Source organism: Pinus tabuliformis, chromosome 5_1 (assembly GCF_031772625.1).
Source record: "Pinus tabuliformis cultivar Carrire ecotype Pingquan chromosome 5_1, CPIR1, whole genome shotgun sequence".
In the NCBI taxonomy this organism is placed as follows: domain Eukaryota; kingdom Viridiplantae; phylum Streptophyta; class Pinopsida; order Pinales; family Pinaceae; genus Pinus; species Pinus tabuliformis.
In genome coordinates, this window is record NC_142305.1 from 521,496,835 (window position 1) to 521,514,741 (window position 17,907).

The window sequence follows — 17,907 nt, forward strand, 5'->3', positions numbered from 1 at the left end:
AAAAATAAAAGCAACAAAAACTCCCATGACTAACTTGAACAAGCTTGTCTTATCCTCATCCAGAAAACGATCACTAGAACAAGAGCCCAATATGAGACTAACCATCAAGCATTCAACATTATCAAAGCCCCCTTCTCCATCGATCAAGAGATAAGTGAAGGACTTACATAACTATAAACAAGATCTTCTTCATTTATTGATGCTAAGTTGTCTCTTTACATAATCAATGAACCCATAAGAGTTGCGATTTCTTTATATTACTAAAGAGTTGGAAACCAATGAAAGAAAACAAATTGCAAGCATCTATACTTCCAAAACTTCAAAACCATAATATCACCACCATAAAATAAGCTTCATAAAGCCTCTATTGATATTGCTTCTACATTTCCAAATGCACCACTCCGTGTAACAAATGCAACAAAATAATTCTTAAGTTTTGAGAGCTCCATTGAATGAAGACAAGCCTTGAAAACAATGCTACTCTAAATCCAATTGGCATCACCTTATAAATCATAGTACATTGGGTTCAAAGCATGTGCCAAAGAATGAATATGGGCATTGTTTTTGTCCAATTTAATAGTAAGTGTATCCTTTATGGTACCATACAAAAGAACATCCCTCTCTTCATGCACGTGCTAAATTCTTTCCAAAATACAAGTTATACCCTATGAATCTTCTCGTAACACAGGCACATGTATCACAAAGTTGCAAAAGATCAATTAGTGGCTCCAATAGCAAATGAAAGAATTCAATCTACATCAACCAAGCCTCATCAAGAACGGCAATTGTGATGTGAACTTCCTTTTTAATGTGCGATTGTTTCCATGTTTACAAATACTGACACAACCATGGAGGACAAAGAGCCCCTTGCAACACACATACATCAATTCATGACACAATAGAATGCATGTCTAGTTTCACCAACTTTTAGAAGCTTGAAATTCACAAAATGTATATATATTGCTTGTACATGTATGTAATTTGTAATTAAAAAATTGTATTTCAAAGTATGAACAACGTATGGGATCAAAATCATTTGGCTACACATGCTCTCAATTATGGCGCCAATTACTTTGCATGATCACCATTGTCTATGATGACTTGCATGACACTTAAAGAGAATAGATATCAATTCTTAAGTCTCTCAGCAATCCATTCAAAGATCTACTCCTAACTTGAAGTATTTATTACTCTCAGGAAATAGGGCCACAAAGAAGACTATCACATTTATAAATGGCCCATTGATTGTATCAATCCAATCATTAGAAATAATGGAGACCCCACTAGTATTCTAATAGGAATGACATGTTCTATCACTCCCTACGCAATCAACTTCTCCTTATGCACAAGAGCATTACATACCTTTTCCAAGCTTGGCCCCTTGTAACCCTTGGAAGTGCCATTCAGCACTCTAAGCATATATTTTTAATAGGGAGACTAAACAAAATTGTATGGAACACACAACTATATGTTATGAGAAACCCTCCTATCCAAGGGATTTATGTTTATTCTCTTTCAATTTTCTTGATGTCCCTTTCTTGAACTTGGTAGAGGATGCCTTTTACAACGCGTTTTTCCTTAGCTAGTTGCACCTCATCATGCTCCTTTTGAAATGTTGCCATATTATTTTGGGTGTGTTAACATCCAGACCTACATAGAGTAATTAGTCGAGACTTGATGCAACAATATACAAAATGCCCATTGTCTCCTCAATGCTGATGTCTCATGCTTTGGGTTTGTCTATATCAACACCAAGGGGGTATCCCCAACACTACTAAAAGAACTATTGATTGAGTTAAACAAGAGCACACTAGGTCAATTAGCAAGTAAAACACACAAAGAAATACATAACAATAGTAGGAAAATATTCAAAAACCAATCCCTGCCATTGGGTTGTGGAGTCAAATAGGAGCTAAGGCAAATGTTTGTTTGAAAGGTGGATACTTCCAAAAAGGCATTTGTAACAAATGAACATGAATAGATCATTATGCTTTGAATACAACAACGAATGCTAAAACACAACCTTATCATCATTGTTCAAACTTAATCCTTATTCTTGTTCCCACACTTCACTTGGGAGGTTAGTATTTGACTTGATTCTAATCCAATGGGACCTCCTTTGACACTTTAGAGTTTAGAAAGGGCACTACCGAGGAGGAACTAATCGATATAGCATGTCCAAGGTAATCCTTACTTACCACTTTCCATCTATCCCTGTTATCCATCTACATTCTTCAAGTTGGTGGTCATTGGTCATTGGGATTGGCACCCTTCGTCCACATCCTTGAGTCAAGGTCTGAAAACTTGGCCTCGAAGGTTGATGCAGCTAAAAAAAGTTATAAGCATATAAAGCCACAACGAAATAAAATGTAAAATGCAAAAGATGGTTAGGATAGTATTTAGTACAGGGGCAAAACCCTAATATGAGCTCTACCCCCCTCATTATCCATGACTTAGTTCCACAAGCATATAATGCTTCATCTCATAAAGGAACTCTTGAAAGTCCCAACCTTGATGAGTGAGAAGCTGCTACAATGCTACATCTTAAAGGAGTATTAGAAAAATATGAAAGCAAGCTTGGGCTCCTAAGTTATGCACCAAATAGAGACAAATAATTAAAGGCGCACCAAAGGAGTGGAAAAAGCAGATCGAGGAAAGTAACTCATACCACCACGATTGCTCCCTCTAACATCAGTACACTCAAGATCTTGGACCTCCATTAGCTGGTCTCATGCTTATGGCAATTGCCTTGAAGTCTTTACCACTCCATGAACATTATTCTCACACACGCCTATAGATTAATAGGCTTACCTGGGACATGTCACTCCCCTTGGGGGATTGGAAACACCTAATAGAATCGTTCACCTAATCATCCCTTACATAAGTGAGATTTATTTACAAGACTTAATCTAGTCAGACATGTGAAGTTGAGTTTTGTATGAAGTGTTCTTGTGCCCCTAACATTAGATATGGTTCACTATAATCCTTTAATGGTTTTATGCCCCTAATGAAGTTGATCTCACTTGATCTTGAGAAGTTTTATCCAAGTGCCAATCTCACAGCAACAGATATACCTTAAGGGATGGGCTAGACCCTCTTCAACACCACTCCATAGGACATTTTGCCCTAGTCTAAGAGCATAAACAACCTTTATGCTTTAGCATTGCCCCTCTAGAGATCAGTGTTGGGCTTTGAGATGATTCCAAATGGTACTACATTCCCTCATGTACCTCAGATGTTGAAACAATGAGCGATAGGTCTTAGATGTTGGACTACTTGAGGATGTGTACAAATGGACCCATGATGCCCACAGGCTAGCCTTGACTCTCTTTGATGGGCATTACTTGTTTTGGAGCTCAGATGAGGATGATTATCATTGAGATGACTTGGGAGCGCTTAAACATTGTCCTTGGACTCCAACACTTGCCTTGCATGATGCCATGTCACCCCCACAAACCCTAGGAGGGTGACGTAAGCCTCTTTATGGAGGACACCATGGTTGAGGAGGCACTTTTTTCAGATGTACCCATGCTTTTAAGGATTTCTTAGAGTCAGGAACACTCATGGACCTTGTTGTCACCTAAGGCGCAAAGCTCAAAGTAGGGGTTGCCACTTTGATCCCTACTCACTCCTTTTAGACTCTCTCCTAGCTAAGTCAAGGGGGGTAGTCCCTAAAGGCGATAATGAGGGGAAAACCTGTTGGAACGACAAGTCCTAAGAGACTAGGGGAAAGATCACTACCTCTCTAGACAACTTGAATTTAGATTAGCAAGTGTGGTTATTAAGTAAGCAAAGTATATCTTAACAAGATAAAACAATTGAGCTCAATGAGGCATAGTGACCAGTGCCTAATGAACAATGCTCAATATAGATTATATCACTTGCATAAAAAATCTCAAGTACTAGATAAGCAATGCTGCAAGAAGTATGTCAGTACCACAAATCAAGATAACCAAAAATATGAGCAGTAAAGCGAATTAAGAACAATTGCAAGAAAGCAACTTATATTTCCAAATAATTATGGCATTCAAAGTACAATAAGCTTGCAATTATAAAGTAAGCCCACAATTCCTATTACAGTGATCAAATGCAAGATGAGATGCAAAATCTAATCTAATGTGAGATGCAAGATCTTGTTTATTTTTAGTTAAATGCCTAAATCTATGTAAGATCCTTCTCAATTGTTTTGAAGCAAGTCTCACACAAGGTTGTAGAAAGAAGTCCAAGGGAAGGAGGCTAAGGCCTCATTAACGATACCTACCCTGGAGTTCTAATGACCGAAGTGCCTTCGTTCCTACAAGGGATTGCCCACAAGAGAACTGCAAGGTCACATGTTTTAACCGTTCAATAACGGTCAAGATTTTCAACTTGAAGATTGGAAAAATTTGTCATAGGATTTCTAGTTAATTTTAAAGATGCAAAACATAATGCCAATGCAAATGTTTCAGTGAGAGACAATTAGATCAAGATGCTTCAAAAAAGCTATATCGACTCACTTAAGATCAAGATTTGCTTTAAGCACACAATAAGATTAGCTTAATTCAATAATTCAATGAAGCATATAAAAAGTTACTTAATGAAACAAAGTTAGACAATTAGTGTGACATGAAATCTAAATAATATGCCAAAGTGCTCCAATAGAGATTAATGTGCTCAATCACCAAGTGATGTTATTGATGTGTTAATGAAAAAATGTCACTTTACTTGCAATGTATTTAAAAGTAGTTTAGAGCAATTATGAAACACAATTAATTAGATTTAAATGCAAAATGACTTTAGCCTAAAATGCAAATGAGGTTAGTAAGGAAATAAACCTAATGTTAATGCAAATTTAAGTTAATGAAATTAAATTAATACAAGTTAAATCCAATGTTAATGACTAAGGTTATATTTAAAATTAAATTAATTAATTTAAGGTTAATTAAATTACAAGGTTAGTAACTAAAACTAAAATTAGTGAATGCTAATGTTAAAAATTCAATAATAGAGTCAAAAAAAAAGGTTAGTAAAACCAAACCTAGATCTATCACTAAGCCCGCCCCCCCCCCCCCCCCCACCTTTGACAAATATGAGAAGGTTTTAAAACTTTGAAGAAGGGATGAGAAATCAAATACCCTCCTTAATCAAGGGATGAGAAAAAAATTATGTAATGATAGAAATGTGGAAAATTCTCCCAAAGGAAAACAACCATCCCAAAATGAAATCCACCCAAAAAAAAAAATTAGCCGTCCAAGCTAGGGATTAATAAACTTTGCAGATAGGAAAAATTAGAATGATAAATTCCCAAGCTTAAAGCGATTCTCTGTCAAAAAAAAATATATATATATGTGTGTGTGTGTCCCTTTCCCTGCAAAGGCTTTTACTCAAGCCGATAAACGTTCAAGGAATATCATGCAAGAGAGAAAGAACAGCTTCTTCTAGGCTCCTTGACATTTCTCAATGGGGGGTCTCTAGCCTCTATGTAGGCTTCATACATACATTACCATGGGTCTCTCAATACCATATATCTAATACCATGGGCTTATCACATTATTGCTAACTACTTGTGGTCCCTTACATGATGTGGGTTAACCACTTTATTTATTAACTATGGCCCATCCAATTATTACATTATTCCCTTGGGTACCTCCCTTTATACCCCATACTATCCCCCCTAGGTATACTACACCATTCTAAGCAAGAACTATTTGCATGGCCTTGTTTGTAAGCAGCCCTTTCTATCCTCTTTGTCCTTGATGTATCTTGTTGTAGTCTTAGTGCTTTGTGGCTTCAAACTTCTTCTAACACATGGTCTGCTCTTTTAGACTTCTACAGAGATCAACTCCTTTTATCCTCTGTAAAACTGCTTGTTGTAGCTATCATTCCTTTGGTGCTACAGGCTCCTTTTCACCTTGTTGTCATCTCCTTTTCTTGCTTGATAAATTTCCCCTTTAGCCCTTGATCAACCCTCTTTTGCTACAACACCTTGTCTTCATCTACAGCACCCTTTTTCAGCTTGCCCCACCTTCCTACAGGGTTTTAAATCCCTTGCTTTGTTGTATATGACAATTGGCCAGCCTACGTATCTTCTTGAGGTCCTCCTTCTTCTGCCCACAAAACCCTCAACTTCTCTAGGACAGACAAACTCTCCAAACACAGTTTCTCTCAAACGGACTTACATGGGTCTCCTCCTTGTTGTGGCCGAGACTAGGGCACACTTCAACCCTCTTTTAAGGCTATTTACCTTAGACTAGCCCCAGATCAAACCATAGAAGAACTTTGGCCTTCTCTAAGGTTGTCCTTTTGGTCTTCTTCAACATAATAGAACTCCTAATTCAGCGTATTCATGCTACCTATGGTTCTCCTTTTTCTCAGCTATAGCTCTCTTAAGGTTGCTCTTCTTTGCACAAGTGAGTTTGTCCACATTGTCTTTTAGGCTGACTTCAATGGCTGCACTTTTAACAAGCTTTGATACCATGTTTAATTTTACACTAAGATGCATAGTAGAAGCTGCTCTTTTGATCTGATAATTACTTCCTAATTATTTCCAATCAATTTATCTTATGCTACTTATATCATTGAGTAATCATATGCAGAAAATATCAATAGTAATGCAATGAAAACAATAAGATCATAAAGAGACATCCATGCACAATAAAGACAACAAATTTTCCTTAGGAAACCCAAACTTGGGAGAAAACCCAACAAATTTTCTTCTAGGAGAAATTATTCTTCAGCAAGGTTCACAATTACATAAATTGTCTAGAAATCTGAGCCAAAAATAAGTCTAAGATACCAGTCAAACCTAGTCAAATACCAACCAATCAACATTGGTCAAACCACCAAAAATACCAAAAGTCAATGTTGGTCAACAGTCAAAATTTCAGCTTGCAGTCAGCTCAGACCTTCGGTCAAGTTAGCTTGCGGTCAATAGTCAAACTTGATCAAATCAAATGCAGTCAAAGTTGGTCAATTCGTCCTCCTTTCTGCTCTTTTCTACGACTATTTTGTGTAGTTGTTTTGTTGATCATTCATTGGGTGAAATGAAGAGTCTCCTCATGAATATATACATGTCAAGTGGGTGACTTTGACCAAGGGTCACAGCCTTTCATGGTGGGGCCAACTTGACTATTTTTGAGCCTGCATGAAGCCCACAAATTATAATTTTTATTTTTATTTCCATAATTTTTCTAGGCCGACTTAGGAGGCCTTTTGGCATGCGAGAATACCTCCCATTGCTACACAAAAATCAACACTTCCTTAGCTGCATACATGGCATCATAACCAAGTTCCACATGAACCCCCGAGTCTTTCTTTGCCAAAATGCTAAATAGCTCCCATGCTTTTGTCATATGGCATGATGCACCACTATCCAAGTACCAAGCACTCCTAGTGACAGTGTTAATAGATAGATAGGAGACCAATGAGAAGTTATTCTTGAACTTCATTGCAAAGTCATCAAGTTGTACTTCTATTAGTGTCATTTCCTATTGCGACTTCCCATTCCCCTTCTTCGAACTCTATGATGCATGATGCCCATTCTTGTGGCAAATGAATTGTCCAAGTACCAAGCACTCTTGGTGATGGTGTTGATAGATATGTTGATTTTTCAAGAGAAAATTGATCTTCCATGTTGATAATTATTTTCCAATTATTTCTTTAACCAAGTTCACTTATGTCATATACATCACTAAGCAATTATACATAGAAAATCTCAACAATAATGCAATAATGATAGTAGGATCATAGAGAAACAGCCAAGCACACAAAGATACACAAATTTTCACCTAAGAAACCCAAACTCAGGAGAAAAACCCAGCCATATTTTCTAGGAGAAATTCTTTAGTTCAGCGAAGTTGCAATCTGATCTTTCCAATCAAAAATTGGTCAAACAAACCACAAAAATCATATAGGTCAAACCTAGTCAAACAAAACAAGAACATGGTCAAAATTCAGCCTCTTGCAATTGCCTCAAAATTTTGGTCAACATGTGGTCAAACTGCCCATAAAATTTTGGTTAACACAAGTCCAACTAGGCTACTCGAAATGGCAGAAACTCATGTTCATCATAAATCCTCCTCCTTAATTCACACAGGTGAACAAAAGAATAGATTTTGTGTTGATTCAAATTGATGTTTCCATGTGAGAAGGTCGAGTGCCAATTTATATTGTTCTTGAGGTACCCAAGGGTCACATCCTTTAGCTGGGCTAACCTAATCTTGAGGGACCGACTTGAGTAAATTAATTCAAATTTTAATTTTAATTGCCCTCTTTAAATTTAGGCTAACTTGAATACCAACAGTAGCTACCCAAAAATCAACAAGATAGAAAAGAGACCAATGAGAAGCCCTCAAATTTCGTTGCAATCTCACCAAGATGTACCTCTATTGATGTCATTGTCTATTGCAACTTCCCCTTCTCCTTTCCTTCTTCGAATACTATGATGCGTAATGCCCATTCTTGTGGCAAATCAAGAACTTGAGCTTGTTCAATTCCTTCTTCCTTGGTTGTGATCCTTCATCATTACCCTTGGAACCCTTCCCTATGGATTTCTTGGTCATACTAAGAAAGGCCAAGTTCTCCTCTCCATCTCCTTGCCTGTTGGCGTTAGACTCCTCCCAAGCCTCTTCCTAGATGTAGTCATCCCAAAGCCTATCAAATTTGGGAAGATTTTCTTAAGTGCAAACTCCCTTAACAATGGTTGCCATGACTCGAGAAATCCATTCAGTAACACATCTACGAGCTCTACATACTCCACCTTCTCCCCAATTGCTGCAAGTTGATCACATCCTTGGGTGATCCACATGAGATAGTTGGTGACGTTATCAATCTTCAACATTTGGATGGATCTGAGCTTGTTTCTCAATATCATCTTCATGTTCATGTTACCACTTTGTATCAAGTCCACTAGAGCCTTGAAAATATCCTTGGTTGCATTCCAATTTCTTCTCCACCAAGTGTGGGATGAAGTGATCCTTCATGACATCCATGATGACCCACTGAGCTTTAATGTCCTTTTCATGGGATACCAACTATGTTGCATTTATTAGTGGTTGAATTTCCTTATCAACAATCTCCTAAAGGTTAATTTTCTTTAGCAACAAGGCAACCCTTACCTTCTAGGGCAAGAAGTTAGAAGCCCCATCCAACCTGTCTTCAAACCTAAGACTGGTTGTTTCCATTATTAAATATGATATTTTTTAGTATTATGCTAAGTACTTCTAGCACCCACGAAATTAATAATGTTGTTGGTCTATAGATATACTAAGATCAACTCGTGGATCTGTGTTTTGGTCCTTTATACACCACAAAAGGTTAATTTTTTTTCAAACTCTTCATTGGTACAATCTCCCTCTCTCGCTCTGAAGGATGACCTCCACTGATCTGCTAGTTGATTTAGCAAATTGTTGTGCCATACATTCCTTGTACGATCTAATAAAAATCACAACACATATATGACATTTTACATATGTTGTATTCTACAACACCTTTCGGTTTTTTATGTGAACGCCTATTGTCATACCTTTAGCTAGCGTAATATGTGTGTGCTTCGTACAGTTGTCATTTGTCTCACTTTTCATACAGCCAACTTTACTTTTTTTCATACTCCACATATGATCTCCACTGTGTACAATCGCGGTAATCTAGCAATTGTGTAGAACGATTGTGTTGGCGTACTTGTTGCATACAACTATTTTTGTACGACTGTGTTTTCTTCCTTCAGTGTGTGTCTTTTCTTGGTCGTGTCTCCATATGACTACGTCCACACCTGTGCTAGCTTTTTTCCTAGTTCCCATGCGCATCACTAGGCTGCTATTGTACCATGTGTGACCCAATCTACCTTGGTAACTACTGTTGTACAGCAACTGCCATCCTTTCCCCATCGGCCCTATGCTTTTTTGTACCACACATATGCCACATCTGTACGTACAACAATTGTAGTTGATTTTACCCCCCAATGTGATTGAGTACTCCTACATGATTAGCTAAACAACATCTCTTATACAAGTTTCTAAACATGTGCAATATTAGAAATTGGCTTCATCAAAGAATAAGCTCTAATACCATGTTCAATTCTCTAACCTCAACCACTGGCAATTTATTAACCTAGTAAATTGCTTGTTGTAAAATAATTATTACAACAGATCTACTAAATAAAAAGAATTATTGAAACTTTAACACATAAATAAAAGGTAAACAACATAATCAAAAATGACACCAATGTCATACACATGCACACATCGATTTCTACCCTTCAAATATTGTGTTTCATTAACAGTGATATTCAACATACAAAGGCTCCCTTCCTAGGAAAATGACCTTCTAAGGAAAAATACAAACAACAAAAACCTAGAAATTACATGACTGGTCAAACCCTCGAAATATATCCTTTAATCTTGCTTGGTTGATCTAGATCCTTCTCCCTTGCTACACCTTCCTCTTCTTCCTCGAATTCTGCACACTTGGATGAATGTCCTTCTCCACCCAATCACTAAAATCTCAATATCTCACTATCTTGTGCTCACTAAATGTGTCTTTTCCCTTAGCCTAGCCTTCTTTTTATAAGTTTGAGTTATTGACCAAATTCATAACCCAAATCTCGAAAGTGATTGACTATTGAAATTGGATCTCAACCTCACTTGAGATCAATGGTTGAGATTCATCTAATTAACTAATGCAAATAACCTTTGCAATTCATTAGATTGACTCACTTTTTCTTATAAAAGGAAATTACTTTAGTAATTTCTTTAATTGAAGTAATTGCTAAGGTTAAAGGACCTTTGGATGACTTCCACGAGTCTAGACACTTAGACTTGTGCAAAAGTAACTGTCTGATGTTACTATCATCAACATAATGTCATAAAAGCACTCTATAGTTGCACCATAGTGTTGTGACCACTATAGAGATTGCATGTAAGTCTATCTTTCAAGGAACTATAGGCTCTATCCATGTTTTTCAATTATTAACTTTGGTTGGGGTAAGTTGCCAGACAAAGGGTAAGGGAGTTTTTCTCATTAAAGAAGCCAAAAATGCATATGTAAAAGCTTATTCAAACTTTATTGTAGTGCATCTTGCATTAAGGTAACAGATTATTCTTGCTATAATAGTGTAGTCTTTTGTACAATAATTATGATGATGATGTTACCATCCATTGAGCCAAAGTTGGTCTATCAGACTTTAAGAAAAATGGTAAACAATTACTTCATTTGCTTTAGAATTTCATTTCTACGCTCATAGACATTATAGAGAAGCTTTCCCACATCTCCATAATTTTGATGAGTTACCATGTTAGGAAGATCCATATTGTTACAAATATTTTGAAATTCAGATCTAATGTGGATATACATACATGAGACATTCTAAGAGAAAATGTTTTCAATGTTCATCCTCTACCTTTTTACTATCATAAAGATGACAAATTCTTTCATCCAACAGCTTTTTAGGAATGGTCCAACACTCTATTTCACTATGGAATGGAACTTGTTGGAGTCTGTTCTTATTTTAGCAATGTTAGTTTTCAAATTATAATGTTTGTTTTGGAGTCCTGCTGAAAGTGAACTAATTTAACACAAAATCTGTAAAATGACACTGAAATTTGAATTATGTAAGTCAAAGAGACATTAGGAGCCCAAAAATTAAGAGCAACTTCTTAATACAGAACACCTCGTCCACCATTTTCCTCTTTACTTAATAAGTTAACACTTGTAAAATTCTCCAAATTCAAATTAAGTAAGCCAAAAAGCCGTGAAGAGCCCAAAAATTAAGAACCCTTTTCTAAATATAGAATAGCTAGTCCACAGTCGTCCTCCAGACCTACTATTACTAAAATTCTCCAAACTGGAAGTATGTAGGCTAAAAAGCCCGTTAACAGCTCGTTGGTATAGAATAAGTAGTCCACAACTTTACTTGAAGACTTCAAACTACTAAAATCCTCCATTACCAATAATAGAAATTGAAGCGACAGAGTTGTCCAAGGCGATAATTAATGGATCTTGAGTTCGAGCCTGAATTACCATTTTTCTTTACAATAACTCGACGACCCATAATCTTATGGGACTAGCTGCAATCTCTACACTTATTTAGGAAACAAAATTGAGAAGAGGGAGGCAAATACCTCTTTTCTCCAACACAGACTGTGGGCTTGCCAGAGGGTGAAAACATTATGAGCAAAATTTCTATGTCGCAAAGTACTGCCAGCTCCTTGGCCTTCTTGATAATGCCATTCCTTCGCTTGGAGAAAGTAATCTGCCTGTTATTGTTGTGTTCCAGTCTTCTGATTGCAAGCTTCATCCTACCCATCTCGTCCACTGCTCTTCAAAGACCTGCTTACAGCATTAATCCCCAACAACAATTCAGTACCATTCTGATCAGGCCATCCACGGGTGCTAGCAATAATGAATAACCAGGATTACAAGACCGTAATCAAGCACATGGGAGTTCGAGATCGAACCCCACTGAAGTACTACTACGACATCTACCCCTGGCTGTGGAATCCCTTCATGAGCTAAGCAGGCGATTTGGGCAGGCTACGAAATGCATCCCACGGTAAGGTTTCAAAGCAATCCCGACCCCCAAAAAATTATCCGACCGGAAATCGGGCGTTAGGTCAGAGCAGTACAGTAAATCGTGCTGGAGATCTCACGGGTGAACAATGGTGAAACAAACGGACAGAAAAAACCAAATCCGCCTCTAACCCCGTAATTCATCGAGTAAGAGGCCGAGGGATTCGGATTTCAATAAAACATTGAACATGCAATGGGGGCTGGTAGAACTATCACATATTCTGCGTATGCGCATTAAAAAATGACAAAGGGCCATTACATGTGCATTAAACCTGGTGTGTGTGGACGTGCAGACGCATGTTGAGTTAAAATGGCCAAGGAGGATAGAGTCTGAACAACACTTACTGCTTTGGCAGGCGCCCACGAATCCGTCGGCAGCTAATGCGGACCATATGTCGAATTCCCGTTGGAGAATATACTCCACAACTCCTTCCACTTCCATGAAAGAAACGTCCACGAGATTGATTATTTTTGGAGACTTCCCTGATTTGGCAGACCTATGTATCCTTCCAAATTCTTATTCTTCTCCGCAAATTCGCCAAATTCGCCATGGGACTGAAAGGAGTAAGCAGCAAGCGAAGACCGATTTGACATTAGATTTCCCACCAATCCGCTGCCCTGCTGCCCCTCCTCAGCGCCAGCCCTTCGTCTTATCCTCCAACTCAGATTCCCTCCTGCCCATTCGCAAGGATCTTTCAAAATTCAAATTTTTCTCAAACCCTGAACCTTAGGCTGCCGACACGGATGGATCAGGGATTCAAATTAATGTAACTTTTAAACAAAAGTTAAAAATCTCGCAGTGTTTTATGGCGCCAATCAAAGTCGTACTCATGCCATCCGGATCTTCATGAAAATGAAATGCATCCACACGGAGCGCCGAATATCAAATATTTACCATATTTAATGTTTTGATGTATATGTGTGCATTTTCTCTGGATGTGTGGAGGGTTATAAATGATCTCCCATTAAGTTCATTACCCTTAGCGTATAGATTCATTTTGGTGGATTATAGGTGAATGTATGAACATGGGTTATATTTTTGAGTTAAATGTAGTAACTAAAGCTTAAGTTTTTTTTTTTTATTGAATTGAAGTTGTCAAAATTCATATAAGTACTATGAATTTTGATTAGAAGTAAAAGGATAAATTGTGGAGAATTATGTGGTTGTTTTAATAATATTTTTTGCAAAAAAAATTAGTGTTGTATAATATTTTTATTTTTATTAAATGAAATGCTTGTCTTTGCAAATTTTCACACATCTTAAGACGTATGTGTGTGTTCATGTAGCATAACCGTTAGACACCTAATCCGCTAAGGGTTGGTGTGGAATGTAAACAATCAAAGGGAGTCCAAGAGACCACTTGGTATATGGAAGCCAAGGGTCATTAGAATGTATTATAAATGTATATCATGTGAATAATAGACGCATCTAATGCTTATCTTTCATATCTTTTGTCTTCGCCATGGTTCTGTTTAACATGGTATAAGAGCCATGATGTGTGGCCTTCTCCGTGGGTTTCTCAACCACTACTTGTGTGGTTTTCTTCATCACTGTGCGTTTATGCGTTAGGTTTTTTGCCCTACCAACTCTGTCATAACTCCTATTTTGCTACACAAGACCACCATTTTTCCCTAACAGTGCTGACATGTCAATTCTTTTGCCCTGAATGCTTATCAGATCAGAGTGTTATTTTTGGCATTTTGCCCCTAAAATTTCAATGCATTCTCTCAGCACTTCAAATGACTATCAATTCTTATGCGTTGTAATACTTACCTTTTTTCCATCTCTACACACATCTAGCTTTGTCAGAGTCTCTATTGAGCGTTGTAATGGTGGCTAAGATTCTTATAGTGCCTCAATGAAAGTTAGGAATCTGCTTACCGTATTGAATGCCTCTATACAAATTCTTCCATTCAACATTGAGAATTGTCAAATGGAACTGTGCTTGTGTGTTTGAGAGTAATTGAAATTATATTTTGGTTTCATGTGGTTGTTGGAAGAAAGAGGAATCCAAGAAATGGTAGTGATAGTAGTGAAATTCACCAGCTTTTGCACCTGAACATCGTCTCTCCAGGCCTTCTAGGCCATTTCTTCTCGGCTAGAGCATCCCCAGACTCGACCTCATGACCTCACTTCTGGCCTACTAAAGAGATGTCACTTGGAGTGTCGGCACAAAGGTTAGTTCTTTGCATCTGAAGCCTCTACAAGCTTTGCCTGAGGGTCTATTGTCAACTTTTTCAGTGATTCAGTAGTCTGCTTGACCAATTGTACTACAACGGTGGCTATTTACCCCACCGTCACTTTCTCGGTGAATGAGTGGCCTTTCTCTCTGTCCCTGTCTTGCAGGTTCAGCCTTCAATCAAAAATTGGAACTCTTCTTCCTTTATAGAATGGGAACAGGAAAACAACCAAGTGTGTTGCAAAGGCAAGCTAAACGATGGAGCCCTTCTTCGCGGGCGAAATAAAATATTCAAAAAAAAAAAAAAACTAAGGGGAAGATGTAATGATTCCCTCTATGATTGCATTGGGATGATTGATGTATTCAGTGAGAAAAATAGAGGGCCACAAACAAGGTTTAGGAACCAACCAACAAAAACATCGAAACTGGGTATTGTGCATTTCCGCACTAGTGGAAGTCCTTGTCTGAGAAGGTTGTGCTTGTCTAAGAAGTGCATCAGTCTCTTGGAATGTCGACATATTGAAGGAACGTTGGAGCTAGAGTTTGAAGTCAAGAACACGATTTGCTTTGAACCATGTGAATTAAATATCGTACGTTTGGTCTGTTGTCGACTGAATAGTACATGTCATATTGGAGTTTGGTACATAGTTATATAGCAGAGCGGCCAAGGTTTACAGAATATAATGATTCTTTATAGAGGTGATGTATTCAAATTGTGCGTATACAACAATTTTTTTGTGGTTTATTATCCATGTCAAGGTGATGTATTCCCTTCTGACGGTTTTAATCTTGCATTAAATTGGTAATTTCTCCTAAAAGATCTGCGTTAAAGAATGAGTTGAAGCAATGTCAATTATGACTTCGAGTTCAGTGAATTAATCGATGGTGTTTCCATTCTTGACTGAATTCTATAGTCCACAGTTTGACACAGAACAAGTTCTCCGACTGTAATATTGAAGTCCAGCTCTATTTTTCGCAACGTGAAGGAATTTGAATATGTTGAAGTTGTGATAGGTAAAGAGAAAAAAAGAAGGTTCTTGTGCTTCCCTATTGTTGCCTTGATCTCTATAGTGAACACTTTTGGACTCTTTCACATTCAAGTTCAAAAGTTGGCAAATTAATTTTCTAAAACCATCATTGTTTCTACAAGTACATTTTTGGTCATTTGTTGACTTGAATTGTTTGAATAATGGAGAAAATTCATGGATTATTAGATTTATTAAGCACTCTAATCTTATCTACTAGTGGAGACATAGTTAAAGTCAGCAAGGACAACTTGTCTAATATTAGTGTTTGTCTACAAAATGGAGAAGAAAACATTGAATTTTTGCAACTTGAGTCACAGCTGCAACAAGATGAACTATAACAGCATAGACATCATTTTGAACTTGTTTTTATTCAAAACAATTCCCTTTTTCAGTATGAAGTTAACTCCCGTCAGCTGCCAAAAACTAACCAGGTTAGCAAGTTTGAGGTTGAGGTTGACTCCCATCATGTGCCCATTCGAAGAGCAGATTTGCATGCCGATGCAAAAATTCAACCTACACTTCCCAAGTCCATCATCAAACCTTGGGAAGAGCTTGTCATTAACAAAAACAAAACTAGTCTTGGTTATGACAAGGATGTGTCCTTTCATATTCCAGATTACTCAAAGCCCATCCAGTTTTAGAGTGTTGGATTTCTTCATGACAGTTCACCTTCAGTTGTTCAAAATTTTGGTCATCTTCCACAACAGCCACAACAAATTGTGAAATGTCAACATTGTGACTGAGTTGGCCATATGCAAGATCAGTGTTTTGATCTTCATCCATGTGAGCATTGTCATAAAACCACTCATTCTTAAAAAAAAAGGCCTCTTTCAAGAACAAATATTCATCTTGGATGGATCACTCTTGGCAATGGACTTCAATAGCCAAGAAGATATTTCAGTCATATGTCAAAACTTTTTCTAGAGTATTGAACAGTCTTGTAGTTGAGTTTTCTCCATCTTCTCACCTTGTATCTTACAAGGGGGGAAGTGATGGTCATATACAAGCTTCAAAGCCATATCAAGCGAGCTTGAGCTACAACCTGCCATACCAAATTCAAAGTTGTAGCCAGAGACAAAGATGCCCTTGAGCATGCCTTTGGTTGGTGGCCTTCCTTAAACCACCACAGGTTGTAGACCTCCCTTTTCTAGGTTGAAGGTCTCCCTCTCAAAAGCATTAGGGACATTTCCTCTAGTAGAAGATTTTAGCTTATTACCAGATTTGGAAGAGTTTCGGGGGCTGCACTAAGAGTTTTAGTGTTGGTGGTCATCTTTAAACAACCACCTTATACTTTCATTTCAAAGGGCTCATTCAGCTTATTGTTGTCATGTATTATTGTATTTTGTATTATAGCTATCTTCTTGGACTCGTATATACCCTTCAAATTAAGGGGGGGATGTTGGACACCTAATCCACTAAGGGTTGGTGTGGAATGTAAACAATCAAAGAGAGTCCAAGAGACCTCTTGGTATATGGAAACCAAGGGTCATTAGAATGTATTATAAATGTATATCATGTGAATAATAGACGCATCTAATGCTTATCTTTCATATTTTTTGTCTTCGTCATGGTTCTGTTTAACAAGAACTTAGTCTAAAATGTGCAATTTAAAAATAAAATAAAATTAATAAATAAATAAATAAAACATATACATATTATATATGATCTACACGAAGAGAGCTAAGTTTTTCATATTTTTAATGTAATTTTTTAATTTTTTTTTTCAAAGTTGGCGAAGTAATATTTCAATTACATTTTGCAGACACGTGTTGGCATAAGGTTATTTTCAACTATTTAAATAAATTGAAAAACCAAGAGTACTCTTTTGAAGAGGACTCGTAAATGAAGATAGTGGTATTTTTTTTAAATTTGTTGTGTATATTTTATGATATTGATTTTTTATTCAACGTCTTTAAAATTGTTCAAAAAAAAAATCAAACATCATGTTTAAAAGAAATTAGATGAAAAATATCATATGAATTGTTAAACACAACCATCGCGAAGACCGAATATGAAAGATAAGCATTAAATGCATCAGTTATTCACATGATATGCATTTATAATACATTGATATGACTATTCGATTCATATTCCAACGTCTCTTGGACTCTCTTTGATCGTTTAGCTCCCACACCTTAACCCTTAGCGGATTAGGT

General features: G+C 37.1%; 1 protein-coding gene across 2 annotated transcripts in view; it reads right to left on the bottom strand.

The window, feature by feature from the left end:
• Window positions 1-13,445, bottom strand: part of LOC149165789 (agamous-like MADS-box protein AGL30) — a 128,800-nt gene extending 115,355 nt beyond the window's left edge. The window contains exons 1-2 of one of the 2 annotated variants that reach the window (XM_089432386.1): window positions 12,889-13,445; window positions 12,096-12,303 (exon numbers count right to left, since the gene is read on the bottom strand). In XM_089432386.1, coding sequence (XP_089288512.1) covers window positions 12,096-12,280 — 185 coding nt within the window. In that variant the 5' untranslated portion in view covers window positions 12,281-12,303; window positions 12,889-13,445. The remainder of the gene's footprint in view (window positions 1-12,095; window positions 12,304-12,888) is intronic. The other variant, XM_089432385.1, reaches the window with a different exon arrangement.
• Between the last annotated feature and the right edge of the window lie 4,462 nt (window positions 13,446-17,907).